Source organism: Rhincodon typus, chromosome 23 (assembly GCF_021869965.1).
Source record: "Rhincodon typus isolate 14 chromosome 23, sRhiTyp1.1, whole genome shotgun sequence".
Taxonomy (NCBI): Eukaryota; Metazoa; Chordata; class Chondrichthyes; order Orectolobiformes; family Rhincodontidae; genus Rhincodon; species Rhincodon typus.
Genome location: NC_063354.1, coordinates 43,241,521 through 43,260,335, shown reverse-complemented (window position 1 = coordinate 43,260,335; position 18,815 = coordinate 43,241,521). Strand labels below are relative to the sequence as shown.

General features: G+C 47.8%; 1 protein-coding gene across 1 annotated transcript in view; it reads right to left on the bottom strand.

Annotated features, from left to right (window-relative positions):
• Positions 1 to 6: 6 nt before the first annotated feature.
• The window catches only part of LOC109922660 (caskin-2-like), a 136,384-nt gene continuing 117,575 nt past the window's right edge, over positions 7 to 18,815 (bottom strand). Inside the window, exons 15-20 of the mRNA XM_048611002.1 lie at positions 15,466 to 15,576; positions 14,413 to 14,514; positions 10,868 to 11,006; positions 8,157 to 10,433; positions 6,772 to 7,120; positions 7 to 2,740 (exon numbers count right to left, since the gene is read on the bottom strand). Coding sequence (XP_048466959.1) covers positions 2,647 to 2,740; positions 6,772 to 7,120; positions 8,157 to 10,433; positions 10,868 to 11,006; positions 14,413 to 14,514; positions 15,466 to 15,576 — 3,072 coding nt within the window. The 3' untranslated portion in view covers positions 7 to 2,646. The remainder of the gene's footprint in view (positions 2,741 to 6,771; positions 7,121 to 8,156; positions 10,434 to 10,867; positions 11,007 to 14,412; positions 14,515 to 15,465; positions 15,577 to 18,815) is intronic.

Below are 18,815 nucleotides of genomic sequence, written 5' to 3'. Positions count from 1 at the left end.
TCTCATTAGTTAGACGGGAGTTTAATTAAGGCTATTCAAAGTTATTCACATTGATTTAGACTGAATCCAGTGTGAATAACCTAGGTATGGATTGATTGGATAACGGGGTGTGGCTAACAGGGACAAATCAGGACAGTTATCTCTTTAATTCAATGATTGCTCTACCAAGGGGACCGGAACTACACTGTGTATTAATGCTACAGAACATCTCTTGATCTCTATGATGAACATCTGGCTGGAAACTATGACAAGGGCAGCTTTGACACAGTTATGGGCACGTAGTTGTGAGGAGAGACAGTTAGAGAACTGAAAGGTAACTGGCTGAAGATTGATGCTCCTGACTGTTTTGTTCCAAAGTAGCCCAGGAATTGGAACCTTTTACCATTAGATGCAAGGGTGGCATCTCAGAAATTGCTCGCACCAAGTCTGACCCGACATGGTTCACACACTGATTTACCACATTAGCCTGCCATCAGCGTGTGCTAACAAACATACATACATGCTATATGTGCACACTGGCATGTGCTACTCACACACATACATGCTAACATAGAGTTATCGCTACTCATACACACACGCTGCATGTGTACACACAGGAATGTGGCATACACAAACATACATGTTACACATGCCCACACAGACGTGCAAGACAGACACACATACATGTCCAACTCATACACATGATACATGTGTATGCACAGATGTGGTATAGACACATACATGCTCACACACGGATGCTACACACAAACAATGCTACACATGCTCACATACATGGCGTGCTACACAAACACATATTCACACCTTGCAGATTCGAGAAAAGGCACATTAACTGTCTCTAAGAGTAGTGAGACAGTTGCTGCAGGTATCATACAATCAGGTTCAGAACCAGTTCCTCCACACTAAGTTTAAGCTGCTTTCCACTTTTCTGTTTAGAAAAATATTTTCTCTCTGCGCGCTACAAGACTGTCGTTATGTAAATTGTTGTAGAGATACTGAGCTTTGGGTTAGATATTCACACAGAGATGCAGTGCAGAACAGGAGCGGCTGAAGATGGGAAGTTCTGTTGGCATGGTGGTTCCCCGGGAACGATTTCCATGTCTCAGTACAGTGTTCTTCACAACCCTACCCCCCTCCATTCCTTTTTAAACATCACGTGTCAGAACCCCAGCCAGAACTGATTGGTCACTATGTCAATTCAGGATGTGTCCCTCAGAGTGGAACACTGGTCACATACTCCTCCACATCGGCCTGTGACTGAGGGCAACTTCAGGCTTAGGGACGGCATATCCCAAACCGCTAAGGATGGAGCTCCCAACGCAGTGAGCTTAGAAACAAATTATTGCAGATGCTGGAATCTGTACTTGAAAACAAAGAAAAATGCTGGATTTCAGCGCTGAGGCCAGAAAGCTTTGAATAATTGCTTACTGCTCCTCAATCCTGCAGGAACCAGCAGAGAGAAGGGGCAACACACATTCAAACGCTGACACTTTACCACTACCCCCCCAACACTCAAGGCAAATTCTCAACTTGGCACCAGGGCTTGGCATGCACAAACAAACAAACAAAAAGAGACATAAATTCACATCGTCTGCCTTAGCAACACAATAAAAAGTTAGGATTCATGTAGCACCTCCAGCAGAGGTGATCTGTCCCAAGGTGCTTCACCATAGCCTGCCCTGATCTCATGCAAATGGAAGAAGGCCCATCTCCACCCAGTCGCTCTGACCTCTCACGGTCATTAGTCTCTGCCCGATTAAAAACACAAATGCGTTCCAGAAACAGCCATCTCGTGATCCCAGCCTCTGCCTTTCACCAGTCGGAGTATAGCGTTAAGCTTGAGTGGAGAAGATTTTTATTTTATTAAGTAATGCAGGGCCGGTACTTCAGGTCCAGGGTGAAGGGGAAAGTGCTGGGTTGTGCGTCAGCTTTAGCTGCTGCTATCACTATGCACTGACTGAATGGTTGTGGCACAGGAGGGGCAATGGTGCCTCTTCAGAGACAGCGGTTTAAAGATCAGTTCTGAGGAAGAGTCACTTGACCCGAAACGTTAACTCTGATTTCTCTCCACAAGATGCTGCCGGACCTGCTGAGCTTTCCCAGCAAATTCCGCTTTTGTTTCTGATTTACAGCGCCCGCAGTTGTTTCAGTTTTCGTTTAAAGATCGTTGCCTGATCTGATAAAGATTGAATCTTCACTTTGTTTGGGGAGTGGGGGGGTCTCAGGTCAATGTGCTGTGCTTTAACTCGTTTTAAGTGCTTATCACAGCAGCAGAAACTGGAGAGGAGGGAAAATATATACATAGGTATTAAAAAGCAAAAGCAATAAAGATTTCGGTTTCTTACGCTCTCCCGGGGTTTCAAAGCTATCCCTCACTGACTGAGCCGGGATCCTACACAGTACAGTTTTGAAAGCCCCATCTGAGCCAGGCCTGGACAATATGGATGCAGCAAAGCTCAATCACTTCCACAACATGCTCCGAAAACCGGGACAGCCTCAGGGACACGAGGCGCTCAGGCACCTTCCGGCAGTTACCATGGCTATCCCACAGCCTGGAGCTTTATGCTGGGGGTGGTGGGGGGTGGGGAATTGGGGGGCTCCCGCCAACGGTCAAAGGGACAACATCAGCATGAGGGCGGTTGGCGGGGATTAGTCCAACATGGCTTCCAACTGATCAGCGAGGTCGTCAAACATGCTCCCAATGTCGTCCAAAATATTACCAGCAGACTTCACTGAAACGGAGCTGAAGGGGAGAAATAAAACAGAACGTGAGGTAATCAAAGGTCATACAAACTGCTAGAGTCACACCTGCTCTGATGAAAAGTCAGAAAGTTTTTTGTCTGAAGAAGGGTCTAGGTCCGAAACGTCAGCCTTCCTGCTTGGCCTGCTGTGTTCATCCAGCTCTACACCTTGTTATCTCAGATTCTCCAGCACCTGCAGTTCCTACTATCTCTGATGAAAAGTCATCTTGTTAGTTTGGTCTCTCCCCATCGATGCTGCCTGACCCGCTGCGATCTCCATATTTGTTGTTTTCTGTAGAGTCACACAGTGCCCTCTGGTCCAGCAATCCCAAACTAGACTAGGTCAGACGCTACTCGAACAGCAGGGAAGTCCTGATGAAGGGTTTCGGCCCAAGACATTGACTTCCCTGCTCCTTGGATGCTGTGCTTTTCCATTTATCAACTCTAGCTTTCAGCATCTGCAGTCCTAACTGTCTCCAAACTAAACTAGTCCCACCTGCCTGTGCTTGGCACATATGCCTCCAAATCTTTCTTAATATTTATCCAAATGTCTTTTAAATGTTGTAGCTGTGCCCACATCGTCCACTTCCTCTGGAAGTTCAGTCCACACATGAACCACTGTGTGGAAGGTGTAAAAAGGTTGCCCCTCATGTCTTTTTTAAATCTTTCTCCCCTCACCTTAAAAATATGCCCCCTAGTCTTGAAATCCCCCACCCTAGGGAAAAGACATCTGCCGTTCACCTTATCCATGCCCCTTCTGATTTTATAAACCTCTATAAGGTCACCCCTCAACCTCCTACATTCTTGTGGAAAAAGTTCCAGCCCATCCAGTCTCTCCTTATAACTCAAACCATCAATTCCTGGCAACATCCTGGTATATCCCTTCTGAACCCTCTCCAGTTTAATAATATCTTTCCCATTACAGAGTGATCAGAACTGGACACAGAATTCCAGAAGAGGCCTCACCAACATCCTGTACAACTACAATAATGTCCCAACCCCAGATCTGAAGTCTCTGCCTTTACAGTATATGTAAAGCCTTAGACAAAAAGACCAAGGGTGAAATATCCACTTTTGCTGATCCATACAAACATACAAATTAGGAGCAGGAGAAGGCCACTCTGCCCCTCACGCTGGCTCTATCATCCAATAAGATCCTGGCTGATCTGAGTACTCTACACTTTCACCAACCTCCCCGATAACCTTGTTACCTCAGCCTTACAATATTCAAGGATTCTGATTCCATCATCTTTTTCAGGAAGAGAGTTCTGACCCACTGGGAGGGAGGATAGAAACCCCGTCTGTGCTTTAAATGGGCTTTAACCCCTTATTTTTAAACTGTTTCCCTGATTCCAGATTTTGTCAGAAGAAAAAGCCACCTCTCCTCACCCAACCCCTAACGATCTTACATGTTTCATTCCGGTCACTGCCTACACTCCTAAACTCATAAAGGAAGCATATGCAACTTGCAATGATCAATTGAATGTTAGGTGGGAGTGTAAGCTGTGAGAAAGAAATAAAGGAGGCTGTGAACAGAGGAGTGAGATACATGAATGAGCCACAAGTTGGCAGATGGAGTACAGTGATATAAGTGTGAACTAGCTGTTCACTAAGAACAGAAAAGTAGATTGTTTCTTTTTTTAAAAAAGCCACAGCCAGAGATTGTGGCCCGCATTATCACCAGCGACTCGGATAGGAAAGGGGTTGTGGATTCCTGCAATTGGAATTGAGAGACCTAGGTAGAAAATTAGATCTTTAAAGCAATAATCTCTGGGTTACTCCCAAATGCCATGTGTAAGCCTGTACAGAAATAGGAAGATAAGGCAGATGAAGGGGTTGATTGATTGATTGATTGTCACATGTGCCCAAGTACAGTGAATAGCTTTGTTTACAAGCAGATCATAGTAAGTAAGGATGTACAGATCAAAAAGACTTAGATGGAGGCATGCAGGTTACATTACACAGGGCATGCACTAAGCAAGATCAGCGTTAAGAAGATCAGCGTTATTTGAGGCTAAAGAGTCCATTCATCAATATAATAACAGCCGGGAAGAAGCTGTTCCTGAACCTGCCGGTGTGTGTGCTCGCGCTTCTGTATCTCCTGCCTGATGGAAGAGGTTGTAGAAGATCATTACCAGGGTGTGATGGGTCTTTGATAATGTTGGCAGCCTTTCTGCGGTAGCGAGCAGTGTAAATGGAATCCATGGATGGATGGTTGGCTTCCGTGATGGTCTGGGCTATGCCCACCATCTTCTGTAGTTTCTTACGGTCCTGGGCAGAGCAGTTGCCGTACCAGGCTGTTATGCACCCGGACAGTATGCTTTCAATCATGCATCTGTATAAGTTGGTGAGGGTCCCTATGGACATGCCAAATTTCCTGAGCTGCCTGAGGAAGAAGAGGCTTTGTTGTGCCTTCTTGACCATCACATTCTACATGGGAAGTCCAGGACAGATTATCGGTTATTGTCACTCCTAGGAACTTGGAAAGATGGTGCAGGAGGAAGGCCTTTGGATTCTTGGGATGCTGGGACTAGTTCTGGGGGAGATGGCACCTATAGAAGCTGGACATGGTACACCTAACAAAGCTGGGGCGGTATTCCATGCAGGATGTTTGGCTCGGGTTGTTAACTAACTCAGCAGGAATGTGGGAATCAGGAGGGAGCATTAGGAAGTAATACCAGAATGCATAAAATGCTGGGACTGGCACAAAGCTCTAGGATGGAGATTAGTAAGTCAATAGATGGAATCAGAATAAGGGAGAAAGTAATGAAATCTGACTCAGGGCTATACTGCCTGTATGTGAATGCACAGAGCATGGTTAATAAGACTGGGGTGTTACAGGCACACATTGCCTCGTGGGTTTATGATGTTGTGGTGACGACAGAGAGAATGCATAAGTCATCAAAGGTGGCAGGACTGGTAGAGAAAGCTGTTAATAACAGCTGTTCAGTAAAAACAGTACACTAGGCTTCATTAATAGGAGCATAGCGTACAAGAAGCCAGAGAATATGATAAACCTATGTAGGACACTGGTTAGACCTCAGTTGGAGTACTGTGTACAGTTCTGTGTACCACATTATAGGAAGGATGTGAATGCATTACAGAGAGAGCACAGCAGTGGTTTACAAGAATGGCTCCAGGAATGAGAAACTTCTGAGGATAGATTGGAAAAGTTGGGACTGATTTCCCTGGAGAGGAGAAGGCAGGGGATAGATTTGATAACCATCTTCAAAATCACAAGGAGTCTGGACAGACCATTAGGGAAAGACTATTACTGCTTGTAAAAGGATCGAGAACAAGAGGACACAGTTTGGAGAAACAAACCTAGTGAGAAAAGAAAAACTTCAGAAAAGTAGTTAGGGTCTGGAATGCAATGCCTGCAAATGTGGTGGAGGCTGGTTCAATTTAGACTTTCAAGAGGGGCATTGGATGATTATTGAAACAGCAATAACATTCAGAATTATGGGGAAGAGGCAGGAGCTTGCATTAAGTTAAAATTCTCAGAGAGTGGTGCTGATATAATGGGCTGAATGGTCTCTAACTGCACTGTAATAATTTTATCATTCTATGATTCAGTGATGACCCTTTATTTTTCTGTTGTCCAAGTAATTTACTCCATTAACTGCCTCCCTACATTAAGATTCTTCATCAATTTATTCCCTCTCTCTATATGTTTCAACCTCAGCATGCATTCCATGGATCCAGTGTAGATCCAGGAACATAACCACTGCATTACCAGACAGATGGATAATGCTTGTTGCTAAATGGTTATATATTTGCTGTCTTCTGTGCCTGGTTTATCCTGGAACAATGCAGAGATAACACTTGTTCTAAATTGATCGATTTACAAATATCTTAAAGTGCACGTGATTTCCATACGTCTGCTCTGAGTTCAGTGCCTCAGCTCTTGAACTTTTTCAGTAGACTTCACTCTCTAGCTCCACCCAGAGATTAAAACAGCCCAGCGCTGTGAACAACGATTAATATAATCAAACACAGATCAATCATACCACTGAACCCTAACGTAACTTACACATTATTGCCATTGTCTTCTCGAGTTAGTTTCTGTTCCACTGCATTAAGGGCTGCCTCCAGCGAGCTGCTTGTCTGTTCCAGTCGTTGATGAGCCAGGGAGGCTAATGGAGCTTCTGCTGTAGGCTTTATAAGCACCCCTCCTGTCAATGTCGCCTTCCTGGCAACTGGGCTCGTGGGCACAGAGGCTCGCGCAGGCTCTAGTTGCTGTACGGAACCTGTGGCGGTGACAAGATTCCCACCCTGCGGAAGTCTGCTCATTTTGGGACTGGCCAGTGGCACTCCACGTGTTGTTGTGGTCTTTGGAGAGACAGGCGGCGTGGACAAGAGTGACTGATTTCGACAGAACTCTGAAAAAGAAGGGCAACATAAATTAACTAAGACCCTGATTTTCAAAATCAACATTGGAGGCACAGTCTGAAAGAAGCACCTTTCGCTGATCTCTCAAAGTGCTACACGGATGACAGAGTACTTTGGGTGAGTAGAGTTCTGGGAGATGATGCATTGTGGTAAAGTCAGTGATAATATAGTTCAAATCCCAGCTGAAATTTAACTTCTATAAATGTAACCAGTTTTTGAAAACTAGTCTCAAAAGTGGTGACTGTGCAACCATTGTCATTAAAAACCCACCTGGTTCACTAATGTTCTTCAGGGAGGGAAGTCTGCCATCCTTACCTGGTCTGGCCTGTGTGTAACTCCAGAGCCACAGCAATTCAAGGCCATGTAGGGAACTGCAATTAATTCTGGCCTTGCCAGAAACACCCACCCTCCGGGAATAAATACATTTGAACAAAAAGAAACTGTGGTCTTGAAGAGAGAAGCAGACATCACTTTGCACACAGCAAGATCCCACAAACAGCACATAATGACCAGTTCGGTAATCATGGTGTCAGTCACAAGGATAGAATCATCGGCTAGCAGCAGGACATCAGGGAGAATTCCCCTCTCATCCAAAAACTATTTCTGGAAATCTTTTATATCGCCCCCTGCTCCTGTTTCACCTGAGAGAGCCTCCTGTGAGAGTGCGGCACTCCCTCAGTGCTACACTGTCCCCACAACCTGGATGCTCAAGTCTCTGGGCAGGCACTGAAGTTAGCATCTTCAGGCAATGGGTGTCAGTCAATGGCTGTTGGACTGTGGCAGGAATCACAGCTGTCTCAACCTAACGTTCACACATGCACTCTGGTTATCCAGCTAAGTGACACTCGGGCCAAAGAGATGTTTGGACTGTGGTCTCAGCTGTGGAGTGTTTCGGTGTAATGACAGCATCATGGCGAGTAGCTGTTACCAGGATTATGGAGCTAAAGAGAGATCCTCATTCTGACAATCTACACTGGTGCAAAGGTTACCCGCTCCCTCTATTAAAACAAAGTGTGAAGTAATTACCTGTTGCTGGTCCCTTGGTGAGAGAAGGCCTGGTAGAAACAGGGACTGGTGCTGTCTGTTTGGGGGCCTGTTGGAGATAGGAGAGGGCTGGTTTAGGGGAGAGCGGAGGTTTCAGCGTCTTCTTGGTCCCTTTCTCTAAAGACTGGAGACTCCTCTCAATCTCAGCGATCCTGAACTCGACACAGGCGTCATCATCCAAGTCGGATTTGCTGTGGGGATTGGCCTGGGGTCTCGAGTCCACAATGTGTACAGCCTGGGCGTCTGCGTACCGAGGTCCCTGCGCCAGCACGTGGTGCTGCAGGACAGCGGCGGGAGCTTGCGCCAGCTCCTTCTCTTTGGGCTTGTGCCGCCGTTTGACTGTGTCGGACTCGGTCAGGTTGAATTCGGGAATATCCAGCTGCTTGGCGGCTGCGCCCATCGTTGCAGGGGCCCCGTTGCCCTCGGGAGCCTGACTTTCCTCCCCAACATCTCCAGGCATCACAGTTACAGCGTCAGGTGTGGCAGCGGAGCCGATGTTCCCCTCCTCCCGGGCCCCGCTGTTGACCTTTGGCCTTTGCTTTATGGTCAAAATGCCCTCCTCTGCGAAAGGGATGCACTCGCTGGAACTGTTCTGAGAGGACGATGAGGTCTCGAGATCTCCCCTCGCAGACCTGGCCTCATCCTCTGCGTCCGACTTTGGCTCCTCCCTGTCAGTTTGGGAGGGTTCGGTGATCACAGCCAGCTCGACGCTGACTCCCGGCTCACTGACCGTGCGTCGCCGGCTGGCGGTGTCCCTCACTTTCTCGTGCGCCCTCGTCACCTCCTTACTCGGCATGGAGCCGCCTCCGCAATGATCAGGGTTCTTGGGAATGGGGTCCAGGTTCTCCCACCTCTCCGCTCTGGATAGTTTCAGCAAGGCCATGGCTTTGGGCTGACCACCAGGGGAGCTGTTCATCTCCAGCTTGGCAGCAAGACTCCTGACACTCCCAGCGCCACCGTTTGCTGGCTCTTCACTGGGCTCCTGTTTGACAGGGAGCCCGTCGACCAGGTCAGGGGCATTCTGGGTGGCAGCGGCAGAATCGGAGGCTGGTTCCCTCTCGGCCTCCTGCCCCTGGCAGCTGGATACCGAACTCAGGCGTTTGGGCGGGGCAGGAGGTGGCCCTTTCCTCTTCCCACGGAGGGCAAACGATTGGCTGCGGTTGACGCTCTTGTCCGCTGTCCTTGGCCATTGGTTGCGGCCCGGGCGCCGTGTGAGGGTGGCGTACGTACTGACGGCCCCCGTGCCCACGTCATCCTCCTCTGGCTCACCGTCCGACACGGCATAGCGGTTCAGGCTCTGGGAACGCTTCTTGGGCTTGGATGCATCGCCGTTCGGCTCCTGGCCTGGCACCGGGCAGCGGATAATCGGCACAGCGCCTGGCAGTGCCACAGGGTTCAGGCGAGGCCCATTCTCTGGCACAACTCCATTGGTGAGCCCACAATGTGGGTGAAGGTAGGTGAAGTCCTGGTTGCCTGGCACATGGGAGATGTGTTGCTGTTTGGTGGGCTCCACTGCTGAGCAAAAAGGTTTTTTACCAGGTAGTTGTGGGTACATAAAGGCTGGCACCGTCTTACCCTTACTCGGGGTGTGAGGAGTGATGAGGGTTGGGTGGGGAGGGACTCGGTACTGGGAAGGCAGCATCTTTACCGGGTGAGCTACAGGAGCAGCCATTTGTAGCACAGGCCTCTGATAATGGTCGCGCCCATCTGGAACGTTCCTCTCCTTACATGGACTGCCTCCATGGGCAGGGCCCAAACCGTTGGCATTCTCCTGGTGTGGCGCCACAATGTGAACAGGTGACACATCATGCGGGCAGGGTAATGAGGTGGTCTTCCCACTGCTGCTGCCATCCCCACTGCCCAGGCTTTCCTGGGACTTGCTGTCTGTCTTGGTCTTGCCCAGCACGTTGTCCTGGGAGTGGCCGGATCCTCGGGAGCGGATCCCGATGCTCTCCTGGCTTCGGGAGATGGCTCCGGCCTGCTTCATTGCTAGGCCTTCCTGGCAATTGTAGCAAGGGTTGGACATGGCGGATTGCAGCTCGTGGCTCAATTCGCTGTCCTGGAAGGTGAGCATCTTTGGCGTTTGAGGAGACTGGCATTCTCCATTCTCACCTTGTAATGCCTCGATGGTGACTATCTCCAATGCAGCTGGAGCTTTGCGCCTCAGCGTCGCAGTTTTGGCCTCCACTTCCGCCTGATTTAAAGCCTTCTGCACATCCACAAGTTTCTTCACGGCAATCATCATCTTCTTCTGATGTCCTGTAGAAACACAAAGCAGTCACTCTAAACAGAAGATTTGAAGCAGGAACTCAATGGGACCAGCCACACCAACACAACGATTACAGGAATTGGAGGATGGAAATATTGTGGCGTGTAACTCACCTCCTGACTCCCCCCAGAGCCTATCCACCATCTACAAGGCACGTCAGGAGTGTGATGGAATACTCCCCACCTGCCTGGATGGGCACAGCCCTAACGACACTCAAGAAGCTTGACACAATCAAAAATAAAGTAGCCCGCTTGATTGGCACCACATTCACAAGTATCCACTCCCCCCACCACCGATGCTCAGTAGCAGCAGTGTGTACTATCTACAAGATGCACTGCAGAAATTCACCAAAGATCCTCAGACAGACCCAAGGTTGGAATGTCCAAGAGGAGACACCTAGGGCCAGGACGAGGGCCATTCTTACCCAACTGTGTGATTCCAATTTCTTGCAGATCCTCCCAGGTGATCTCGCTTACGAAGTTGATGCTGTCATAGCCATTATCGACGAGCTTCTTGTGGTACTGAGGCAAGCCGATCACACTCAGCCACTCAAACAGATCTGCCTGTGGAATACAGACAGCAAGAAGTGAGCTCCTAACACTGTCGACAGCCTGCACCTCTTTACATGGGACTGTTCTTCTCCTGCACTGGCTCACCTCTTCCTGGTGTTTAACAACACAGGGATTACTTCGCACATTCTATACAAGACGTCCCACCCACCCAATGCCAACAGACTATTCGGCTACCGAAAGCATCACAGAAGGTGTACATGTAACCGTCCTCACCCCATCATGCACTTTCCAGTAGGGGTCACCAGACAGTGATCAGGAAGTGGGTGCCCTGCTTGATTTGCCCTGGCATAGCCCAAAGAACCTTGGCACACTGACACCAGCTCTGTCTGGTAATTATAACCCTGCCAATATGGAATGGGATTAGTGCAGTTTCCAAACCAGCTCCCACTGGGCATGAGTCTGCAAATGCTGAATTAAAACTGAAGTAACAGGAGAAGGTATAGGCCATTCACCCTTCAATCCTGCTTGGTCATTCAATGACACTATGGCTGATCTGATTTTGCCTGAACTCCACACTCCTGTCTGTCCCACTACAATCCACAACTCCCTTGTAGGTTGTAAGTCTGTCAGACTCAGCCCTGAATGCATTCAGTGACCCAGTCTGCTCTCTGTGAACACGCAGAGATGTACAACACAGAAACAGACCCTTCGGTCCAACTCATCCGTGCTGACCAAACATCCCAATCTGATTTAGTCCCATTTGCCTAAACCCTTCCTGTTCATGTAGCCGTCCAGATGCCTTTTAAATGTTGTAATTGTACCAGCCTCCACCACTTCCTCTGGCAGCTCAGTCTATACACGCACCACCCTCTGTGTGCAAAAGATGCCCTTTAGGTCCCTTTTAAATCTTTCCCCTTTCACCTTAAACCCATGTCCTGTACTTTTAAACTCCCCTACCCTGGGGAGAAAGACCTTGGCTATTCACCCTGTCTATGCCCCTCATGATTTTATAAACCTCTATAAGGTCACCCCTCAGCCTCCGGTGCTCCAGTGAATTCAGCCTCTCCCCATAGCTCAAACCTTCCAGTCCTGGCAACATTTTTATAAATGCTTTGTAAATCTAATGACTCTCAGAAAAGAAATTCCTCCTCATGCCAGTCTTAAGTGGGGATGCCTTTATTCCAGAACCGTATCCCCAGGTTCTAGATTCCCCCCCATGAAGTGCAGTATCCCCTCAGCATTGTTTTTGTTTATTCACTCCTGGTACATGAGCGTCCCTGGGTGGGCCAGCATTATCTACCCGGTTAAACCATTACACGCACAGATAATAAGATCATCTCTCGCCGTTCTAAACTCCAATGTGTGTACAGGGCCAACCTGCTGACCCTTTCCTCATTAGGCAACACCTTCACTCAACAGGTGAACCTATCCTGAGCTGTGCCATCTCCCCTCCTGACTGACCTCAGCTCATTCGGCACAAACAGTGGGTTACATCTGGCACTCTAGCTTCTAGCATTGATTCCACACAGCAACAGTGGAGAATGGTTCTGTTTGGGATTCCCACATGTCAGCTGTAGGATATGAATCAAACACGTCTGGTGAGAATGCTGTGGTAGTTTTGTTTGACAGGCTGATGTCTATACGTCGAATTAGGCAGCAAAAGGCTTTCAGAGATTTACCAGGCTTTGATTGTGAACCTATAGTTTATTACCAATTCTCTTTTCCAGCTTTCCCATCTGGACTCCCTGTCCACAAGGTGACACCCCACTGCAGAAGAACCCAGATCCTTAAATAAATAAAACCAAATATTCCAAACAAAACAGCCTTGCTGGGGGCCAACAGAATCAACTTAAAACAAAGAAAATATTTATTAAATCAAAATATCACGGGAGGGGGAAGGGTCCATCTTTCCCCACAGTGCCCAATAGCTGTGACAGTGTGTGCCTGAGGACACCCAGACACAGACAGAACCGTGGAAGAGGGGCAGGCTGTTGGGGTTTACCAGCCCCTTTACAGACAGCTGCCTGGACCCATTAAACCAGCCCCAAGAGCTCCCCTGCCCCCACCACCCAAACCCTCCACGATGACTACCCAAAGATCAGCAACATGGGGCTGAACATGCAGCCAGAACTCGAAAAGCTGGCCCCTCAAAAGATGAAGAAGGGGATACAACATCAAAATGGTGCTGGAGACAGTGATAACACATTTCCAGTGCCCGCGGTGCCCACCTCTCTCTCTCAAAACGTCGAGAGTGTTGGCGGAGACTGCATGCTCCCTCTCCAAGGACTCCCGGGCACAAACTTAGCCCTGGAAGAGAGGCAGGGAGTCAGAAACTATGATCCCCTTCCACCCCCTGCTGTCTGGATCCATTCATGGCCACTTAGACCAGGCCCTCAGGAGTGGGCCCTCCAAGATGCCCCGCACCTGCCCGCATACCGAGTGCCCACAAGTCAGGAGGTGGTGGGGGAGCTTAAATGTAACCACAAGAATGCCACAAAGATTTTTCAAGTAACTAAAAACCAGTACATGCATGGTTCACAGTCTCTGCAATACCACCAAATAAACAGTTAGGTTGGAAGTCCATGAGCTTGAGACTGCTGCGTGTAACAACCTCCACTCCAGGTCTCCGATAGAAAGCTGGAGGACTGCCACATACAGAGCTTTACAGAGGAGTACAGAGAGGGGGAAAGAACTGTAAATCCTGTATGAGATTGTTTTGAGCACTTTCAGCCCAGGTCTGAGTAATTCTACAGGTGCAGAGGTACTTCCTCTCATTTTGCTCCAATCAGTGACTTCACTTTCAGATAGAAATCTCACCTTCCTGCAGTGGGAGATGTCCTTGTGAGGGGAGGCATTGTAGAGAGAACTGTACTCTGTATCAACCCTAAACAACAATAACTGGAGCTGCTTGAAGATATCCTGAAAGGTGCGATAAGTTACAAAATAAATGGAAACTAATCCCTGCCAAATTTGATCTGTTGGAAAAATATAGAATTAGCTTAACTGGGAGTGTTTGATTGGGACAGTGTAGAGGCAGCTTTGCTCTGTATCTAACGCCGTGCTGTCCCTGTCCTGGGAGTGTTTGATGGGGACACTGTAGAAGGAGTTTCACTCTGGTATCTACACAGAGTTCCTGTAACAGTCGTGTCTGGTTATTAGACACCTGATCATCAAGGGGTATTGAACAGCAAACAACAAAAAGTACCCCCATTGGGAACAGAGACGGTAAGAACTGCCGATGCTGGAGTCAGAGATAACACACAGTGGAGCTGGATGAATACAGCAGGCCAGGCAGCATCAGAGGATCAGGAAAGCTGATGTTTTGAGGCGGGACCCTGTTTGTCAGCTTTCCTGCTCCTTTGATGCTGCCTGGCCTGCTGTGTTCCTCCAGCTCCACACCGTGTTACTCCATTGGGGACAGGCAGACTCAGTTCCTCATACCGTAGAGGTTACCTACCGGTCTGTAATCGGGAAGCCATTCCGGAATGCTCAGTTTGCCAATCTCAGTCGAAATCTTCTTCCTATGTCCAGGTTTAGTCACCCCAATTGCTGTCAGGTCCTGTACAGGATTACAGTCAGTTGTTAGCACTGAGCTCAACAGACTTAAGTAACCTACTCCATTCAGTGTAGGACCCCACCTCCATGCCCCGTGAGGTTTTCAATCGTAGCTGATACACAGGACAGGGTCAGGGAGTGTAGCTCCAGTCCCCACCATTTACGAAGGCCAGAGGTACGTGTGCCCTGTCATAAGCTGCAGTGAGGTACCTGGCACAGGGAGACACAGCACTAAACATAGAGAGCAGTAGAACCCCAGGAGTCCGAGGTGCTAACTCTTTTCTTAGTTAGAGACCCCAACCTCTCCTTCTCTAGCTGTCTATAACTCCATTTTCTCCATAGAGTCAAAGAGTCATACAGCATACATACATAGTGAACTGTGCAGGTGGTTCAAAGGGCTCAGTGGCCTACTCCTGCTCCTAACGTGTATATTCACATGAACCGAGGTATTCCTCACAGCTGGCAGTCCTTCCTTTATTGAAAACCCTAAATCTGACACCAACCAGCCACGACTTTTCACCGTCAACTTTGTAACATTCACCAGGGGAACTGTGGAACAATGTGGAAAGGAAACTGGGGGAGTGGGATCTAACAGCGAAGCTTTCTGACAAACAGCTAGCACAGGCACTCTGGGCTGAATGGACTCCATCGGCAGTGTGAGATTCCACAGTTCTCTCTTCTTCTCAGCCTGGTCTGGCCCTGGGCCAAAAACAGTATAAACTGACAGGCTATGGACTAGGAGCATGAAAGTGGCAGTACAATGGGTGGCTAGTTTGTTCAGCGGGCATTGACATGATGGGCTGAATGGCCTCTTTTAGTGCTGTATGTTCCTCTGGTTGCTGGCCCCTTGACTGCAGGCTGTTCAGTGCAAACTGAAGAGAATACTAGGGTTAGCAGTGGTGAGAGAGCTTTGACCAAACAGCGAAGAACAGAGTGTTGTCCTTGTGGTACTCACCTCAGGGGTCATGCGGCTGATGGTTGGCACATCGTAGCCAGCGTTGATGAAGTTGGCTGTGTAATGCTGAAGCTGGAATTCACTCAGCCAGTTAAAAATAGCTTCAGCATCCTACAGAGACAGGGAGGGAAAGGAAAGCAGGGTTAGCACAGCTCACGGGCCACAATGGCATCTGTAAAAACGTACACCGGCATAAAAACCATGGGAATCTGACTGACCAGATTCTGCTTCAACAGAAACAGTGGTGGATTAATGAAAAATTCTTCCCCCTCGCAGGATGACTTTGTTCCTTTCCGGGATATGGGTGTCACTGCAATGCATTGTTTGACGTTTATCTATCAGATACAGGGTGACAGGAGTGTGGATAGGCCTCAATAACTCGGCTTGATTTGGGATCTTTCCTCATAGTTTCTGTTAAACGCTACTCAGTCGGTGTGCTGTCTGCAGGATCGTAACAACAAAAACTCTCTTTGGGTTTGACATTTTTCCGAGTGGCACCTTTAAGTCATTTGGGTTTGTAAGATTTTCAACAACACGAGTATTATGTTTTATGACTGTATCATTTATTGAAAAAAATCCAAAGCAGCCACATATTGGCAAGGTAGTGTCTGCGCATGTGCCAATGTAGGCAAAGGTAAATTATGTAGATATTACTGACTGCATGTTTCAATTCATTCTTTCATAGGACTTAATTGTCACTTCATATCCTCAACTGTCCTTGAATGGAGTGGGTCGGTGGGCTGTTACAAAAAGCAGATAAGAGCCAACCACATCGCTGTGGGTGTGGATCACATGTAAGGCCAGACCAGGTTATGATGGCAGATTTCCCTCCCTAAAGCACCTAGTGCACAGCACCAAAATTACATCTACATTTTCATTCTAGATTTTATTGATGGAATTTAAACACTACCAGCAGCTGCAGGATTTGACCCCACAGCTTCGCAGCCTGGGTCTCGAGATTACTAATTCGGAGACACAGAAAAAATAGAAAATAGGAGCAGCAGTAGGCCATTCGGCCCTTTCAGCCTGCCCCACCATTCAATGTGAACATGGCTGATCATCCAACTCAATCCCCTGTTCCCGCTTTCTTCCCATAGCCCTTGATCCCTTTAGTCTTAAGAACTATGTCTAACTCCTTCTCCTTCAATGACTACTTTCTGTGGCAGAGAATTCCACAGGCTCATCCCTCTGGGTGAAGACCTTTCTCTTCATCTCAGTCCTAAATGGCCTACCCCATATCCTTAGACCATGAGCCCTAGTTCTGGACTCCCTGCTCATTAGGGATATCCTTCCCGCATTTACCCTGTCTAGTTCTTTTGGAATTATATATATTTCTCTGAGAACTCCAGTTAATATAGTCCAAACCAACCCAGTCTCACTTCTTACGTCAGTCCTGCCATCCCAGAAATCAGTCTGGTAAAACTTTATTGCACTCCCTCCACAACCAGAACATCCTGCCTCAGGTACAGAGACCAAAACTACACACAATATTCCAGGCCCTATATAATTGCAGCAAGTCATTTACCACCTTGCCATCATCTTCCCTATATGCGGCTGTTAAATATGCATGTTACATGTGTACAGTTGTTTTTATTAACTCACAGGACAAGGGCATCGCTGGCTAGACCAGCATTTAGTGCCCATCCCTAATTGCCCAGAGGGTAGTTATGTGTCAAACACTTTGCTGTGGGTCTGGAGTCATATGTAGGCCAGGCCAGGTAAGGATGGCAGTTTCCTTCCCTAAAGGTCATTAGTGAACCAGATGAGTTTTCTGACAATGATTGGCCATGCTAAATTGCCCATAGTGTTCAGGGATGTGTAGCTTAGGTGGGTTATAGGGAGATGGGTCTGGTTGGGATGCTCTGAGGGTCGGTGTGAACTTATTGGGCCAAAGGGCCTGTTTCCACACTGTAGGGATTCTATATATAAAAAAAAACAATTGATTCATGGTTATCATTAAATGCTTACTTCCAGATATTTTACTGAATTCAAATTCCACCATCTGCTGTGGTGGGATTCGAATCCAGGTCCCCAGAACTTTACCCAGGTCTCTAGATTAACAGTCCAGTGATAATACCACTAGGCCATTGCCTCCCCTTAAATGTATATGTGCACATGTGTATCTCTATAAGAGTGTGATTCACACTAGACTGGTGCAGTTTAGCACTCTAGGTTCCCACACACAGGCCCCCTCTCTCTGACTGCATTTGCTCACACAGGCCAGCTCACAGGAGGATGAGGGACCCCCAGCCTCACAGTTACTTCTGAATCTGACGCTTGGCCATTCCACGCATTCCTGCACAAAGACCAAACCAGAGTTAGATGACAGGGGACGTCCAGGCAAAGAAATGCTTCACTTTTATTTTAAACCCAGGCCGCATGTGCCTGCCCCAGCATTCCACAGGGAGGGGACAGGAACAAACCCTAACCCTAACCAAGGCAAGCTCAGGCTTGAATCAGTGTTGTGCTCTGGTCTTCACTCAATAGTTAATGTTGAACTGATGACTCTCTTAAACAAAATAAGACTGGCTTTTATCTTCACTAAGATCGACAGCATTGCAACAGAGGATCTAGGATCACTATCCTCGTTCTTTTACCTTCACATGATCCCCTTCTACATTTCACTCTATCTCTTTAACCTCTATTCCTTTCTCCCTTTGCGTGTTTCTCGAATTTCTCCCGAAATATGTCTGTGCCATTTGTGTCTGACATTCCATGTGCTACAGATAGTTCTAATTCCTCAGATTGAGGACGTTTCCCCAAATTCCCTCCTGGTGATCGTCTTATGTTTAAGGCGCCTGAGTTTTCGATCCCCACGTGAATGGAACACGCCAATTTTAGTGTTAGCCTTAGCAAACCCGTTTCATCATTATAAGGAATTCTCAATCTCCCCATTACTGAAGAAAATGACCCTGCCCTGAACTAACTGACAGTGATTTCAGGACCATCCGTGTAAATCTGGACTGCACCTTATCCAGTACTTGGAATTACTTTTGTAATGGGGATGGCAGAACTGCAAACAATACCTGTGATTCGGAATTCTTTTTCTCCAGATAAGAACCCCTGTCAGTAATTTTCTACAGACATAAATGATCCTATTGCAGTACGTCTTGAAGAGCAAGGTTGATCATAGAATCACAGAACCCCTAGAGTGCAAAAATAGGCCATTCGGCCCATTGAGTCTGCACAGACCCTCCAAAAACCATCCCACCCAGACCCAGTCCCCTTACCCTATCCCCGTAACTCCGCATGACTAATCCACCTAAACTGCACACCCCTCCTCATTACAGACTATTTAGCACGGCCAATCCACCTAACCTGCACACCCCTCCTCATTACAGACTATTTAG